Source organism: Mustela nigripes, chromosome 3 (genome assembly GCF_022355385.1).
Source record: "Mustela nigripes isolate SB6536 chromosome 3, MUSNIG.SB6536, whole genome shotgun sequence".
NCBI classification, from domain to species: domain Eukaryota; kingdom Metazoa; phylum Chordata; class Mammalia; order Carnivora; family Mustelidae; genus Mustela; species Mustela nigripes.
Window position 1 is genome coordinate 94,059,466 of NC_081559.1, and position 18,253 is coordinate 94,077,718.

The 18,253-nt window shown below is 39.5% G+C and overlaps 1 protein-coding gene across 2 annotated transcripts in view; it reads right to left on the reverse strand.

Moving 5' to 3' along the window:
* Positions 1-14,415, reverse strand: part of UBXN4 (UBX domain protein 4) — a 57,608-nt gene extending 43,193 nt beyond the window's left edge. The window contains exons 1-5 of one of the 2 annotated variants that reach the window (XM_059394378.1): positions 14,078-14,415; positions 4,865-4,967; positions 1,613-1,641; positions 969-1,087; positions 171-345 (exon numbers count right to left, since the gene is read on the reverse strand). In XM_059394378.1, the coding sequence (XP_059250361.1) occupies positions 171-345; positions 969-1,087; positions 1,613-1,641; positions 4,865-4,944 (403 nt within the window). In that variant the 5' untranslated portion in view covers positions 4,945-4,967; positions 14,078-14,415. Of the gene's footprint in view, positions 1-170; positions 346-968; positions 1,088-1,612; positions 1,642-4,864; positions 4,968-14,064 lie in introns of both variants that reach the window. The other variant, XM_059394377.1, reaches the window with a different exon arrangement.
* Between the last annotated feature and the right edge of the window lie 3,838 nt (positions 14,416-18,253).

An 18,253-nucleotide genomic window follows, 5' to 3' on the forward strand; every position in this document is an offset into this window, starting at 1 on the left:
TCTGCGACTATCAGACCAACACATGTATTTAAGACAACCCTTAAGTCTTAAGTTAAATGAATATGAGAGGAGAAACAGTATTTTTCTTTTTAAGGATATTAAACCCTGACCTTTAAAACAAAATGATGGAGCACTTCTACCTATACCCAAAAGGGTACACTAAAAATTACCTGTTGCAGAATCTGACTTTCTGTCAGAAGTGGGTGGTGTCTCACAAAGCTCCGCATTTCTAGACTGAGAGTTTTCAGAAGTGTTGTTAGGTTCACACGAGGTGGGTGGAGTAGAGACTGAACTTTCTGACTGGCTGCCATTTGCCACCGATGTTTCACCTTTTAATGAGTGCATCTAGGGCGAAAATATGGAATTTAATAAATAGGTAAGAATCTAAACCTACCTGGCAGATGATGCCAAAATAAAAGCCAACTGTCTCCATAAGAGGGAAAAGTACTAAACCTTCTAAATAGATGAATATAAACTGTATAATCCTAAACATGGCATAATCACACTGTAGAATTCAACTACAATGTGACAAAAGCATAAAAAGATTTTCAAAGCACACGGATTTTCCTTCAAATTGTTCAAGGAAAAAAGTTTCAAGCTATCTTAGCCATTTGCCCAAAGGGGATACTAATGAGAAACTGACTAAATTCCTTAAAATGTGTCAAGCAATACAGTTTGGGACCTTAATGTGAAACCTTTCTCTTGCAACAAAGTAATAGTGATGCTTATTATTAGTTGACTGAGGGAGGAAAAAAGAAGGGAGAGTAAGAAGTCACTCATTAGGTTCAGGTACTTATAACTTCACAATGCTATATTCAAAATCAATCCAGGAAAATATTTACTACCTTTAAAGTTTAATGGCATGGCAAGTTCCCGGTTATACAGACAGCTCCAAAAATACTCCAATGTCAAGTTTCTGACACACCATTTTCCCATGTTTATAAAAAAGAAATTCTGTTCTTTCTCACCTGCCGGACTTTGTGAATTCTGGTAACAAGTTCATCTGCAGAAACACTTCCTGCTATTACTTCCAAGGGAATTCCACTGTCTCCGATAAAGAAACTGGATGGAACACACACTACGGGATCTGTACAATTTAATTAAGTCTAACAATTCATGAAAAACAAGGCGATAATTTCATGAAATACTACTGACAACAAAGCAAAACAAATCTTTGTGAATTTCACGTTACCAGCTAACATGTTTACTAATTAATTTCAACTACCTTATCATTATGCTTGTCATACATGTGATAAACTAATGATTTATCTGTATTGTATAACTGAGTGGGGATCATGCACTACATTTTCCTCCTTTGTAACTTCTACATCTATCTTGCAGCTTGACAGCTTCTTCTAACATTCCAACCAAACTGTCCCATATTGCTTTCCAGATATTGATAGTAAATATGATCCCCATTGCTACAATAGGGATCCCTATGATCCCCTTTGTATTATCTCAAAGAACACTTAGTAGTATAAATTTCCCATAAACAAGAATGCAAGAGTTCCTAAATAAAAATGATTAATTTCAAAATGTCATGAATTAACCAAAAGAAAGGCAATTCCTCAAGCAAAATATCTGTCCAACCAATTCTTTATTGAAAGGATACAGATTTGTGAAAATTGTAGGCAGGCTTCACTGTAAAACAAAATCAAACAGAAAATCACTAGATATATGCATTTCCCCAATACTCAGTTGTTTCATAAAAATTTACTGATATCATTAAAATGATTTTTTGAAGCACTATTTTCTTTCATATTCATCAGCTGGAAGGAGAAAAGTACAATTCTTATTTTACAGACCTTTTCTGGTTTTTTAATTTTCAGATTATATTCATTCCTTGAACCCACAAACTGGTGGCCGGATCTGATGACTAAAACCAAGTAGGTCTCTGCCATGTTGCTTCCTAAGCATCAAGTATTCCTGAATACAATATCTTAACTTGTAACAACAGATTATTAATGCTTATGATTTACTTGTGCAAATGATAATACAGTACTTTGTATTAATATTTCAAAACAACCTAAGTATCCACTAGTAAAAATTAACTAAGCAGTCTTAAAAAAAGACAGAAAAAAGGTATATCAAAATGCTACCACTTCTGTAAAAAAGAGAGGATAATAAACAAGAATGTAAGAGAGGGGAGGGAAATAAATTTTCCTGATTTGGTCACTCCAGAGAAGGGGAACTAGGTGGTTAGGGACAGGGATAAAGTGAGACTTTACATTCTGATACAAGTAAGACATACTAATCAATGTAGAGTAGTAATACCAAGAATCAAATTAGTATTTCCAAGAATTAGAAAATTGTTTCATTTTCTGAATATAAACCATAATTACCATAAAATCATCTGAAAACTGAATGGGAAAAGTATAAAGAAAAGAAGTACCAAGAGTTCTATCTTCCCAAAAATAACCAAAGTGAACTTTAAAAAAAAGATTTATTTACTTTAAGGGGAGGCAGGGGCAAAGGGAGAGGAGGAAAAAAAAATCTTCAAGTAGACTCCCTGTTGAGTACAGAGCCCAATGCAGGGCTCTATCCCAGGACCCTGACATCATGACCTGAGCAGAAATCAAAAGTGGCACTCTAAAATCCCTGAGCTACCCAGGCAGGTGCCCCACCAATGTAAACTTTTGATGCATTCCGTAACAGTTTATTTTCAACATGGGCTATCTCCATAAATAAATACACACTAGAATACTACAAGAACATTAATTTCATAATTTTTATATAGTAAATAAAGTTAACTTTTCATCATATTAGATTCTATTAGCAGGCAGTTCATAAAGAAACAGTCCATAAAGAAACGTCACTACACACGGGTATTCCTGTAAATGATTTTAGAAATTTGTTTTTAGAAAAGAAAGAAAAAAAATAATTTTTTTTTTTTAAATGTTAAATACAGGGCTCCTGGGTAGCTCAGTTGGTTAAGTGTCGACTCTTAGTTTTGGCTCAGGGCATGATCTCAGGGATGTGAGATCAAGTCCTGCAATGGGCTCCTCACAGACCATGGAACCTACTTATGATTCTCTTTCCCTCTCCCTCTTGTCCCTCCTCTATCCCCCTTCCTTTTTCTCAAAAGAAAAATTGGTAGTTACATCAGTCTGTGTATAACCTGTATAAAAATTTGTATAAAAATCCTGATATTCTCAAAAAAAAAAAAAAAATCCTGATATTCTCATTTCTTCCATGTTTCCAATATACCCCTATATTCCTCCTGCCATTACTGGTGCTTCTGGAAATAATGGATAATATAAATGATAGGATATACATTAAATGGTAAGATTCTTTTTTTTAAAGTATTACAGCTCAATAAATACATAGTTCAACAATTCCTACTGTGAGGCAAACCACTGTGATTTGTTTTATGACATTTTTATATTAAAAAATTTTTAATGAAAAATTTGCAAACTGAGGCACCTGGTTGGCTCAGTCAGAAGAGCATGTGACTCCTAATCTCAGGGTCATGAGTTCTGAGTCCCACCATGGATGTAGAAATTACTTAAATAAATAAAATTTTTTTTAAAAACCCTACTAACTTACAGGTAAATTGCAAATTATTTTATCTTGACGGTAATTTTTAACCATCACTCATTCATTCTGATATTATCAGTATCCAAAGGACAGGAATACCATTTTATAGCTGCTAATGAATTACTGTTTCTAGGCACTGATCATTGATGCCTGCTGCTAACATCATAAAGACAAGTCATTATATGTCTTCTAATGGAAGAATGGAAGACATACCACCATTTATGAAGTAGTCATCATGGAAAAAAAAAAAAAATCTAACCTGAATCCAACTGTCAATTTACAGGAAATAGATGATAGAGGAACAAACTAGGTAACACTAACAGGGATGCAGTCAACAAAATTCATACTGCAGGAAACTAAAGAATGAATCTCCTAGTTTCCCTAAAATATTAACTGCAAAGAAAAAAAAGGGGGGGGGAGTCTACAGACTAAAAGAGACTTGAGAGGTCAACACATCACAATGTGTAGACCTTGATGGATCCTGTGTCAAACAAACTATAATAAATTTAGAATACAACTTTGACATAGATAAGACAACAGAAAATGTGAACAGTAGCTGGATATCTGCTATTAAGAAACAGTTATTATTTTTTTTAGTATTATAGCTATGTTAAGAAATTTAGTTTTTCACATACTAAATTTAGATTAATTAATGTTAAAAAAATATATCTTCCAGAGACATACTAAAATATTTATCAATGAAGTGACACGAAGACTATTTGCCTCAAAATTATATGGGATGGGTGGAAATGGGTCATGGTACTGATGAAACAAGACTGACTAAAAATTGATAATTACCAAAGTAGCTGACAAGTACATGGGAGTTCATTATACTATTCACTTACTTTTGTGTATGTTTGAAATTTTCTACAATAAAAAAAAAAAAGACATTTTTAAGTAGGGTTGGGGATAGAAGGAATGGATTGACAAATAAGAGACTTGCAGATAACAAGTACTGTGAGGGACCTAAAAAAGTCCTTACTCCCACTGAAGTAAACAGCTTCATTCCTAAAAATAGGATCCAAAAGAGTGGTCAACCTTTCAGAGATAACTGATATATAATTTACAGTTACTTCTAAGTTCTTAGAAGCTGAGGATCACAGTTCCTTTGCATTCCTAGTACACGTCACATTGTTGTTTGGTGGACCAGCAGAACTTAAAGTTTTTCAGCAAGATACCATGATGTATTTGGAAAATGGCAATCAGAATTTAAGTTCCTAATATGCCTTACAGAAAAATCAACATTCTTAAAGTCTAAGAGTATCACCATAAATCACAAAAGACAATTATTATAATACTTTAAAAATTAATACTTTTATAAGCAAACCTTTTGGTATCGATTTTAATAGCAACAAAACTGTCTGAAGATGCTTCTGTCACTTTCTCATCTTCCCAACTTGCAGCCATCTGTGTAGACTGCTCATCATCACCTGTAAAACATTTCACGGATACTTATAAGGCCAGTATCTGCTGATTCTTTCCCCTTGGAATATGGAATTTCAAATAAAATATATAATTCCATAAATACTACAAATAAATTGGTATTTTCTACCAAGTGTGAAAACTAAAATTTTCCAATAAAGTGAAAAGCATGATTATATGCACTGTTAACTTTATAAAAAGTAACAAAAAACAGCTTAGGCTGCCAAAAAAATATATATATATATGAAGATGTAATGAAAAAGAATGAAGCTATCTAGATTTTACAAAATATTTTCTAAAAAAAGACATCCAAATTATGAAGCAAGTAGTACCACAGTAATTACAAGTCATCGTGGAAATGTACAGCAGCTATTCTGGCTTTTGTACACGTGATTTTAGAATAAATATGCAATAGCCTTCCTTTATGTAGTACTTTTCTGTCAAGCTCAATGTCCCCACACCACAGCATCACTCTCCAGAATTCCCCCAAGGTAGACAGAAGCAGGTGCAGTTGTGATTGCAGTTTTGGACTTGCTTTTTATCACAGGTACGTTAATTTTAGAAGATATACTTATCCAGGGGCACCTGGGTAGCTAAGTGTCCACTCCTGACTTCGGCTCAGGTCATGATCTCAGCATCCTGAGACAGAGACCTGAGATGGGCTCTGCACTCAGCAGGAGTCTGCTCCTCTCTCTCCCTTTCTCTCTGCTCCTCCCCCTGCTTGCAAGCATGCAGGCATGCTCTCTCTCTCTCTAAAGTAAATAAATCTCAAAAGAAAAAAAAAAAAAGGTATGCTGATCCAAAAGTTATCTATGGTGATAGAACTCAGCATATTAGTTACCTGGGTAGAGGTGCTACTGATTGGGAAAGAGCATGAAGGAGCCTTCTGGGGGTGCTGGAAATATTTATATCTTCTCTGGATGAGAGTTACATGAGTGTGTTAATACATAAAAATTCACTGAGGGGTGCTTGGGTGTCTCAGTGAGTTAAGCCTCTGCCTTTGGCTCAGGTCACGATCTCAGGGTCCTGGGATAGAGCCCCGAGTTGGGCTCTCTGCTCAGCAGGGAGCCTGCTTCCCCCTCTCTTTCTCTGCCTCTCTGCCTACTTGTGCTTTCTGTCTGTCAAATAAACAAATAAAAAATTCACTTAGCTGCTCACTTAATATACTTCACTGTATGTCATACTTCAATGACAAAATGTTTTAAAAGCTCTATCTATCAAGATATTACTTCCTTTTTAGACTTATAATGCCTAGACTTTGATGTAACCACTTACTGATGGACAGAAGGAAACTTACCCAAGTAAGTCAAGAAAAATACTTCTGACGTTTAGCAGAAGTGCTTTCTCAAAGGTGAACAACCTCTGCCAATTTACAGATTTAAAAAGTTCTCAGGTCAAATTTTTTGTTTAACAAAAATGAATTAGGGGCGCCTGGGTGGCTCAGTGGTTTGGGCTGCTGCCTTTGGCTCGGGTCATGATCTCAGGGTCCTGGGATCGAGCCCCCGCATCGGGCTCCCTGCTCCGCAGGAAGCCTGCTTCTCTCTCTCTCTCTCTCTGCCTGCCTCTCTGCCTACTTGTGATCTCTGTCAAATAAATAAATAAAATCTTTAAACAAACAAACAAACAAACAAACAAAAATGAATTACAAATACAAAAAAAAAAATTCTGTATCTGTTCTTCCGTAAGTTGTTTTCTTCTCATGTGTAGCTATTTTCCCAATCCACCCTCAGCCTTCCTCATCTCAGTTACCTGTTTGAGGTAATTCCATCCCTTCAGTTTTTAGGCCAGAAACTAGTTATCCCTGACTTCAGCTCTCTCTCCAAGATATATGCAGAATGTAACTATTTCTTACCACTTTCACTGCTACCACCCTGATTTAAGCTACCACATCTCACCTAAATGATTACAATAGCCTCCTAACTGGTTTCCCTGCTCATTCTAGCAGCCCCATCAATGCCAATCAATACAGTTTTCATTCCATCTTTAAAATACCACAAATGGGGGCACCTGGGTGGCTCAGTGGGTTAAAGCCTCTGCTTTTGGCTCAGGTCATGGTCTTTGTTCTGGGATGGAGCCCTCGTCGGGCTCTCTGCTCAGCAGGGAGCCTGCTTCCCCTCTCTCTCTGCCTGCCTCTGCCTACTTGTGATAGCTCTCTCTGCGTGTGTGTCAAATAAATAAAATCTTTTTAAAAAATACCACAAATAAGTCTGAAAAATCAGACAGCATCTTGCTGTTGAGGTAGCTGGACAACTTAGATCTTATTCATCAGTCTCCTGAACTCTTCCTTTCTCAGAAACATAGATACTGTCCAAAAATTTTCTGATATCTTTGTTTTTAACTGTTGTGGCTTGCTAAATCAAAGCAGCTGAGTTTGATACAAGTCCAATGTCATTTCCTTCAAGAATTAACTCATCTTTCTGAACTTGAGATACTGAACAAACAATACGTGGCCCCATTCAAACCCGCAGATGTGTTTTCCATCCAAGAAATTCTAGATTTTAACAAAAGAACCATTCTCCCGAATAACAATATTGATGGGGAAGTGATCATACAAAGACCTCATCTTGTAAGGGAAGCCTAGCGTAGCCCCCTTGATCATGTTGTTTTGTTTTTTTTAAAGTAATCTCCACAACCCATTTTGGGCTCAAACTCACCACCCCAGGTCAAGAATCACATGTTCTGGGCGCCTGGGTGGCTCAGTGGGTTAAGCTGCTGCCTTCAGCTCAGGTCATGATCTCAGGGTCCTGGGATCGAGTCCCACATCGGGCTCTCTGCTCAGCCGGGAGCCTGCTTCTCATTCTCTCTCTCTCTCTCTCTGCCTGCCTCTCTGTCTACTTGTGATCTGTCTGTCAAACAAACAAATAAAATCTTAAAAAAAAAAAAAAAAAAAAAAAGAATCACATGTTCTACTGACTGAGCAAGCCAGGAGCAACCTGTCCCCCAGATTATATACTGTACATGACTACAGGTTATGTGAACAGTAGCCAGTTCTTTCCTATTTCCCCACCATTTGTCAACTCAGAGCCTCCTCTTTCTCCTTCCGAAGAGATGGAGTCCTACACTGACATGACTAAAGTCCCTTTGCAGGGTTCCTCTGGGGCCTTTCACAGTAACTGTGCATCCCTTCACAGTGATGTCGACATTTTCTGGAATGCCTCTTCACTTTTCCTTTCCTTCTCCTAATGTCCTCCATGTTATTCCTTATGTTCTACAAGTAAGTGAAACCATATGATAATTGACTTTTTCTGCTTGACTTATTTCACTGAACATAATCTCCTTCCAGTTCCCTCCATGTTGATACAAAAGTTGGGTATTCATCCTTTCTGATGCCTGAGTAATATTCCATTTATATATGGACCTCATCATCTTTATCCATTTGTCTGTTGAAGGGCATCTCGGCTCTTTCCAGTTTGGCTATTGTGGACATTGCTGCTATAAGCATTGGGGTACATATGGCCCTTCTTTTCACTACATCTGTATCTTTGGGGTAAATACCCAGTAGACTATACACTACTTTAAAATGACAGCCTTTAGGGGCAGCTAGCTGGCTTAGTTAGTAGAGCATGCAACTCTTTTTGATCTCAGGGTCATGAGCGCAAGGCCCACAAGTCCCATATATAAATACAAATAAAAAATAAAATGACAGCCTTCAGACATTCCCAAAGTTCCCTAATTTCCTAGTCTTTTTTCCCCTGTAATACTTTTGACCTTCCAACAGACCATGTGTTTACTTATTATATTTACTGTCCCCCACAAATTAGAATGCAGGCTCCATGAGAGCAAGGATTATTTTTTTAATATAATTTTTATTATATCTTTTTAAATATAATTTTTTAATATAACTCAAATGCCTACAACACAACCTGGCATATGTTAAGTACCTGACATATAGCAAGCTCTCAATAAGTATTCTGTGGAACGAATAGCTAAATTTCTTGTAGAGTAAGTATCCTGGCATACCTATAATAATTGACTAATGCTGCATATTTGAGTATTTTCTATGTGAGATGATCCAGGAAGAGGAGCTTGACAAATCTGGCCATGGAGAAGTAAAGAGGGAGTAGAACACACCCGCAGATCAGGACCAAAAAGAATGCCCATTAGCAGATTCCCAGATGTTGAGAAAGCAAATGGGGAAAATTATCATTTGCAGCGACATCATTCTGAGCACATCTTCCAACACTGTGGGGTGGCACGTAAAATTCCAAGTGAATGACAAAATTATCAACCTAGAAAATAGCTATATGGGAACATTCTTACTACAAACATTCTTAGAGAAGAATGTGAGGCAAGAAAGACCCTTTTTATTCATTCTTTTTTCATACATTCACGATTTTATTCTACATTTACTTTGTCCGAGGCAATGGGCTATAGATAAGCTAAATATGAAACAAATGAGATACTGTCTGCTCTCAGTGGAGTTTAAAAATCTAATGCTACAAAAAATGTACTTTTTTGGTAAACAATTATAAATAATTATACTAATAAATACTATGAAAAAAAGAACAGATCTAAGAAAATAATGAGACCTTTTGAGATCAGACAGGGAAGCCTTCTCCAGGGTGACATTTAAGGTAAGACCTAAAGGATGAAAAAGCTGAGCTGGGCCAAGAGCCTGAACAGTTCACTAAGCAGGATTTTATGCGTAGGAAAAGGCCTGTGAGACTGTGTGACTGTGTGTCATAAACAACACGGAACATGAGATAAGAGATGACTAAAGAGTTGAGATTCAAAGATAACTCCCACAGTACGGTTTATCAATCTGGATGTAAAAGTCACGCCACTTACTAAATGAACAACACTGGTGGGGAGAAAAACAAGTTCAGGCAGTAAATATACTTTTATACTTGAGGATCTTGTGAGGCATCTAAGTGGGGATGACAAGGGGATAGCTAGAAGTATGGATGTCCTGCTCTGAAGTTGGTACTTTTCGGTATGTTGTACCACATGGGGACAGTCCCAAATATCACATCCCCACTAGCAGTGTCTGTCCATAACTCAGCTTAGTGGCAGCAGCAACAGCTGCTTGACCAACAGAGATGTAAGGCTGAATGGAATTCCTTAACTCACTGAGACTCACCTTAATTCTACAGAGTAAAATTACTAACCAACTTTAGTATCTTTACTTACTTATTAATCAGTACATGAACTATGCTATGGAGTTAGGCCAGCCTAAAATTTTAGTAGGAAATGTTGTATCTTTGGTAGTATCAGCAGCATCCAAAGTAAAGACACTTAAAAAGAACAATACAGGGGCATCTAGCTAGCTCAGTAGGTAGAGCATGTGACTCTTGATCTCAGGGTTGTGAGTTCTGAGCCTCACACTGGGTGTAGAAATTTTTTAAAAAATAAAATAAAATCTTAAAAACAAACAAACAAAAGAACAATACAAACTCAAAAGCAAAGAGTTGCAGAGCTTAGTACAGCCAGGAATTCCAACCCAGAAAATGTCAACTAGTCAAAATCTAAAAGCTTTTGTGGTCTTTCTGAATCAAAAAAGGCAGTAAATAGTGTCTGTCATGAAAAGTTTAACCCACTAGCAACACTAGTCTGTGAACTGACACTTTGCTTCAGGATCCTTGTCAGAATATTCTACCTTCCCCAAAACAGAATCACAATCTTCAGTTTTATTTCTTTCAAGTTACAAAGATATAACACTTTAAAAATACTTGCTAAGTTCTTGTCTGAATTAGTAGTAATCTCTCCAGTTTTAATTCTATAATTTTCTTTAATTCATCCACGAAAATTTCACTAAATATAAACAACCTGCCTAAAGTGCTTCCCAACTGAGGGGTTATATGAAACAAAGTATGCCCTCAAGACCATTCTTCCAGCCTTTCAGATATCTTTTTAATTTTCTTTTTTTTTTAATTTTTATTTATTGAGAGAGAGAAAGAGAACGAGCATGAGAGGGGAGAAGGTCAGAGGGAGAAGCAGACTCCCCGTGGTGCTGGGAGCCCAATGCGAGACTGATCCCGGGACTCCAGGATCACGACCTGAGCCAAAGGCAGTCGCTTAACTAACTGAGCCACCCAGGCACCCTTAATTTTCTTTTTTTTTTTTTTTAAACATCTTAATTTTATTTTTCTCAGTGTTTCAAGATTTACTGTTTCTTTCTAATTTTCTACTGAATTGCTTTACTTTTGTCAGGGTATCCCATCTAAAAAAATCATGAGTTCTGGCTATAACAAAGGTCCAGGCAATATGTAAGGGTTGCAGTTTCAAGACCCCACTAACTACATACTCCTAGAGTGAAACTAATCCCACCTAGTGTTCGGGATTAATGTACGAAAACTCTAGAAAAGCCAACAGTATTTTAAACAGGCCAAGAGGCAAACTCCTTTGACAGATGCTAACGGAGTTCCTACAAACATTCAACAGAGTCACAGATATTCCGCAAACATGTAATATGTGCTCATCAGTAAGTTGTTAATGGAATACACACACATACAGAGAATCCCAAAGACCTCTAACTTTATTTTGCTACAGTAATAACTAGCACTGTTTCCTAATGTTCGTTAATTAAATCTAGCATTTCTTATTTCAAATTAACTATTTAGCCCAAAAGTATCTTCTAGGAACATTTAGACACCATCAGTTGTGGTTTTAGTTTCAAAAATGACTACCATCAAGGAGCCTGGGTGGTTCAGTCGGTTAAGTGTCTGACTCCTGATTTCAGCTCAGGTCATTATCTCAGGGTCCTGGGATCAAAGCTGGCATTGGGCTCCCCACCCAGCTGGGAGTCTGCCTGAGGATTCTCTCTCTCTCATTCTGCCCCTCCCCCATAAAACAAATACATATATACATATATACATATATATATATATATATATATATATATATTTTTTTTTTTTTTTTTTTAATGACTACTGGGGCACCCTGTGTGGCTCAGTCAAAAAGCATCTGCCTGGGGCGCCTGGGTGGCCCAGTGGGTTAGGCCTCTGCCTTCAGCTCAGGTCATGGTCCCAGGGTCCTGGGACAGGGGCCCATATTGAGCTCTCTGCTCAGCAGGGAGCCTGCTTCCTCCTCTCTCTCCCTCTGCCTGCCTCTGCCCACTTGTGAATTCTGTCAAATAAATATCTTTTTTTAAAAAATTAAAAATAAATTAAAACAGGGGCGCCTGGGTGGCTCAGTGGGTTAAGCCGCTGCCTTCGGCTCAGGTCATGCATGATCTCAGGGTTCAGGGATCGAGCCCTGCATCGGGCTCTCTGCTCAGCGGGGGGCCTGCTTCCCTTCCTCTCTCTCTGCCTGCTTCTCTGCCTACTTGTAATCTCTGTCTGTCAAATAAATAAAATCTTTAAAAATAAATAAATAAATAAAATGAAAATCAATTAATTAATTAAATTTAAAAATTAAAAGTTGACTACCATAATCCTAGATTTCCTGACTTCTATATCAATTTCATTAATCCATGAGGTCTACAGTTGCTCAGTTTTTCTCAAGAAACAGAAAGCAAAACAAAAAACACAGCTTTTGGAAGCTGCTAAAAAAAAATTTGTCAGGACAAGATGGAAATATTTTGTGATTCTGGTGCACATCACTTAACCACTGTGGACACAAATTTCCTCAACTAAGAAATGAGTACAGGGTGCCTCAGCTGGTTGGGCAACTACTTTCGGCTCAGGTCATGATCCTGGAGTCCCAGGATCGAATCCCACATCGGGCCCCCAGCTCCACGGGGAGTCTGCTTCTCCCTCTGACCTTCTCTCCTCTCATGCTCTCTCTCACTGTCTCTCTCAAATAAATAAATAAATAAATAAATAAATAAATAGAAATGGGTACAATAATATCTGCTCTACTTATAAAGAATCAAGGAGATTTTATGTGAAAAACAACTTAAAATGTCATAAAACTACTACTATGCTCCTAATAAGTATAGATAATTTAATTTTCCTTTCCTTTTTAATCCCTTTTTATCCCACTTTTTCTTCTTATAGGATTATAGCAGTTATGCATCTAAAATATAACTCTAAAGACACATAAGAGGATCAAACTGCTCTTCTAATTAACAATTAACTAAAAATTTGTCATAACTTAAAACAATTATAAATTTCAAACTTGATTTGAAGTGAAGCTCATATTTTAGCCTCTGTTCACGGCGTTGCATAAAGTTATAGAGCTGCTATCTAGTCTCCCAAGGGTCATTAAGTTAATGAGTACACCGTTATTAAGCATAAATTGCTGAAATAATACACCTCAAATTAATAGAAATCACAAACACGAATTTGGCTCATATGACGAGAATAGCAAAACCATAGAGGCTTAGGTCTACTGTAAATCTAGAAGATTTTTGTAATAAAATAGGGTAGTCATAAAAGACGGAGCAAAATAAACCAGAGTAACACAGGATAAATGAGTTAGCTCAGGTTCTCGAAACTACAGACATTAGACTAGGTAGACAAAACGAACCAAAGACTGAAAGGCTACTTCTTCTAAACAAACGGTACAAAAACCAAGTTGCAACAAAGCAAATACTCCACATTAGACTCTCCCCCTGTTAGAATTAAAAAAAAAAAAAAAATCCAACCTATATAAAGCTCAAAAGTTTGCGTTTCAGGAACGTACGATCGCCAGTAGCCGTGAACATCAGGTGGTTTCTCTTTGTTGCTAACCGATGACACAGCTTTCTTCCTGACAGTCCACAACTAATTACGAACCCAATTGCCTGCCTAATGGCCTGTCTCTATCACCACCTAAACACTTGTGCTACACAAACGTTAAGCATCCCGAAGTGGGTCCTCGGGGGCAGAGACATCTACCGGGGTGCCCGAGAGAGGGCTGTTGGGGTCTAAGTGCGCCAACTCCTCAGGGGGCGCAGCGGGGGTACGCGGCTAGGGCCTTCGGGACGCGGCCCCGTGCCCTGCCAGAGCTGTAGGCGGGGCTCTGAGAGCTGTGGGGGCGAGGCGGGGACCGAGCCTCCCGCAGGGGTGCTGGAAGAAGCGGGAGCTGGGGGCCTCGCCAGGCCCGGCATGCCCCAAACGGTAGGGGGAAGCGCTGGGAAACCAGGGACGGCAGCCTGGGCCTGTCGGAGTTCGGAGGAAAAGCTAGAACTGGAGGTAGGCCGAAGGAGTGTCCGGCCACAACTCGGGCCCCCGCCCCCTTCACCTGCCACGAATACCACGAAGACCGCGCCGCTCCTCTTGGCCGACGCGATGGCGGCCGGAATGGCGCCCTGGAACCACAACATCGCTCTCCTCTGGCCCAGGCGCTCGCTCGGAGTGTTGCTGCCGCGGTCCCGAAGCTGACCCCGCCCTCTCCTTCGTCTGGCCCCGCGGCCCCCGCAGCCCAAGCTGATCTGGCCCCCGCCTCCGCGCAAGCACGCAATCCCGTCAGCAGTCCCCTGGGACGCGCGCAAGCGCGCGGACCAGGCGCGCTCTGCGCCCCGTGACGCCACACGTCGCCGTGGGCACGGCGCCCCAGTGCCTTGTCTCGTTGGCAAGTTGGTGTGGGCGTGCGGCCGCTAGGCCTCAGACTCCGCAGTTCCGGAAATGGAAAGAGCCAGTGAGAAAGATGACTAACGGCTACGGTGCGACGGCGACGCCTTCATAAGGCATGACGGGAATTGTAGTCTTCTTAGGCTTCTTTTCCTCCTATGGGGAAAACGTAACTGTGGTTTCCGGGGCACAACTGAAGGGGGCAGCAGTGAGAGACCCTTTTTCCAATCTGTAAAGGGGAGGAGAGGACACGGTGCCCACGGTCTAGGTGGTGTTCTCCGCCGTCTCATTGAGACGTTAAGTATGGAAGAAGTCGTCCCCGTCCCGGTTTGAAACCTTAATTGTGGACGATGTAATTCTTTATGATGATTAATGGCCATTGTGTGATAGGGTAGGTGCTTCTCTGTATGGAACTAAGTGGGCTTCGTCTCCTGCTGAACTTAGTTCAACCTTAACCCAAACCTGAAGAAGAGCTTAGTTCAACTTAGCTCAACCCTGAAGAAGAGAAAGGATAAAAACCACAACGTCAACCTCTGTAATACCATACAGCCTGTGATCTGCGGGGAGGTGTTGGTAGAATGCAAGCCTCCGCAGTTTCCTAGTCGTTGGCCAGACATCAATCCAAAACCTCGAAACACTGGCTATGCTATCGCCACAGCTGCTTTCTAAAGTGACTGAAACGCAGAGAATAAGCATTCGTTCTCCGTGGTAATACAAAAGAGGAGGACAGGTAATGCTTTTGTTTACAATTTTACGTGAGAATGTTCCATAATCAAGACAATGGCATGTTGTGGTTGGTTGCCATTAAAATAAAAACAGATCCCAGGGCTCCTGGCCCACTCAGTCGGTGGAGTAGGTGACTCTTGATCTTGGGGTCATGAGGTCCAGACCCACCTTGTCTGTAGAGATTACTTAAAAATGAAATCTTTAGGGGCACCTGGGTGGCTCAGTGGGTTGAGCCGCTGCCTTCGGCTCAGGTCATGATCTCACGTTTCTGGGATCGAGTCCCGCATCGGGCTCTCTGCTCAGCGGGGAGCCTGCTTCCCTCTCTCTCTCTCTCTGCCTCCCTCTCTGTCTACTTGTGATCTCTCTCTCTGTCAAATAAACAAATAAATAAATAAATCTTAAAAAAAATAAAAAGGTGAAATCTTTAAAAAATAAAAAAACTTTTTTAATAAAATGAAAACTGGCCCATACTTAATACTTTCTGGAATTACAGTCTCGAATAACTATTAGCTAAGGTTTATATATTTTTAAAAGTTGCATATGTTATATTATACATTTTACATCAATTGAATTGTCCCCTCGGCAGTACAAGCATTTGGCAATCTTTGCAGGATTAAGGGGCTACATCTGAAAACACCTCTTTCCTATAAACATTCCTCTAAACATTTCCTATAAAGATTCCATATAAACACCTAAAAATAGTTAACAGATTGCACTCTGATTTGTATTTACTTTTTTCCAATAAGGCCTCTTATATAGTGTTATTATACACTGAAACATAATGCTGATTACAGACCATTGTTGCTTATATAGGACCTAATTTCTCAAGAATTAAGAGTTGATCTTCCATATTAACTTTAAGTGGGTTTCTAAAAACTCAATTAAGGGGCACCTGGGTGGCTCAGTGGGTTAAGCCGCTGCCTTCGGCTCAGGTCATGATCTCAGAGTCCTGGGATCGAGTCCCGCATCGGGCTCTCTGCTCAGCGGAGAGCCTGCTTCCCTCTCTCTCTCTCTCTGCCTGCCTCTCCATCTACTTGTGATTTCTCTCTGTCAAATAAATAAATAAAATCTTTAAAAAAAAAAATAAATAAAAATAAAAAAAAAATAAAAACTCAATTAACCTATAAATTCTTTCAGTAGAACAATGTCTTTATTTCTAATGTTAAAATTAAACAATGTAAGAATCATTCATAGCCAGAGCGCCTAAGGCTCTGCCATTTAAGTGTCTGCTGCCTTCAGCTCAGGTTATGATCCCAGGCTCCTGGGATCAAGCCCCCTGTCGGGTTCCCAGCTGAGTGGGGAGCCTGCTTCTCCCTCTCGCTCTGTCTGCTTGGGCTCTCACTCTGTCAAATAAGTGAAAAAAATCTTAAAAAAAAAAAAAAAGAATCATTCATAGCCTTTAATTCATTTATCAAATATTTATTGCTCATCTACTCTGAACTAGACATGCATACCTGGCAGTGAGGCAATCAGACAAGGGCCCTGCCATTGTGACTGCACAATCTAAATAGGAAGGCAGACAACTGATTGTAAGTGAGGATGAATGTCACAAAAGGGGAGATTCTAAGGGCTTCAGAAATGTGTGATGATGACTAAAAATGTGTGATGGCCAAACATGGATAGCATGGTTAAGAAAAGTCCTTTCTGAGGAAATGACATGTCAGGGAAAATCTAACCAGGTGAAGGAGAAGACTAATCAGGGTAGAAGAAGCATTAATTTGAGAACAGCACACTTGAACTGAAATGTCCAGAATGGCTAAAACATAGAAAGGGGAGTGTGGTGCAGATGAGACTGGAAAGATAGGCAAGAATATCATACAAGGCCTTGGAAATCATGTTAAAGATTACAGACATTATTCTCAAAGTTGCAGAAAGCCACTGAAGAATTTTAAACAGAGAAGTTACATAGAAGACTTGTGTTTTTAATATGCAACTATGCTACAGTTTAAATGGACTGGATTGGGAGGGGGATGGGTGAATGTGAAGAGGCTGTGTAAGGGAGATGGAGAGGTGGATACTTTTGATGTTTTCGAAGCAGACCCAATAGTTTTGTAGATTTATTAGATATTAGATACAGAATTTGAGGAAGGAGGAGTCAAGAAGAAATCTTGGGTTTCTGTCTTAAGAAATTATATAGAAGGTGTTACTGAGAGGGAAAATATTGAAGGAAGAGAAAGTTGAGGGGGAGGAGTGCATGAATATGTGAGTTCAAAACTTGACATGTTTTTGGAGTGCTGGAGACACAGAGTGGAGACACAGGCATATGCTAGGACTGGAGCTCAGAAAACGGTTCTTAAACCTAGAGGTAGGAATTTCTACATACAGCAGATAAATGATGCTCTGGAGGATGCTGTCATTTGTGGAGTATGCAAAGTGAGGTGAGGACAAGGGGATCTGACTGAAGTTTCAACCTCTAACATCTACAGGGTTGTATGGAAAAGTGTAAATCAATAAAGCAAACTCGGGAAAAATGGTGAGTTGGACGGAGGGACTGTGTGGAGGAAAGTGAGAGGGTAGAGAGAGTTTTGAGAAGGGAGCGAGAAGCAGCTGTGTTGAATCCTGCTATTGGGTCAATTTAGAGAAGATTTTTAAATGTCCATTGTTTTTAGCAACACAGTGGTGATTATCAACTTAGCAAGAAGGACTTTGGATTCTTCTCTGTGTAAGTTAGATGGCAGTTGGGTGGGTTGAAGAGAGAAGGGGGAGGTAAGGAAGAGGTATCAGTAAGTGTGAAGGGAGGGAAGAAAGGGATTTGGAGTGGAAAAGAACAACCCATTTAAATGATTAAACGTGTACACAATTAGATACTGATAGAAAAGAGCTATGGGGACACAGGAAAGCAGGAGGGCTCTATGAAGACTGGAAGGAATATGAGGTATATGGCAAATTCTGCTAATAGCCCACCGGACAATCATTCTTTTCCCACAACCCCGAGGAGTTTCCCCAATAAGAGTGGAAACTGCCAGACACTTATTTTTTCAACCTCCTTTTCCTTTCAGGGCTTCATGGTAAGGGAGGGGGCACTTCTAGGAGGAGTTTTCCTAGTAAAAGGAGACACATGGAAGAAAGCACAACCCGTCTTGCTGTAAGTGGTTGTGGGCACACGATGCCTGGTACTGCCGCAGCTATCTTGT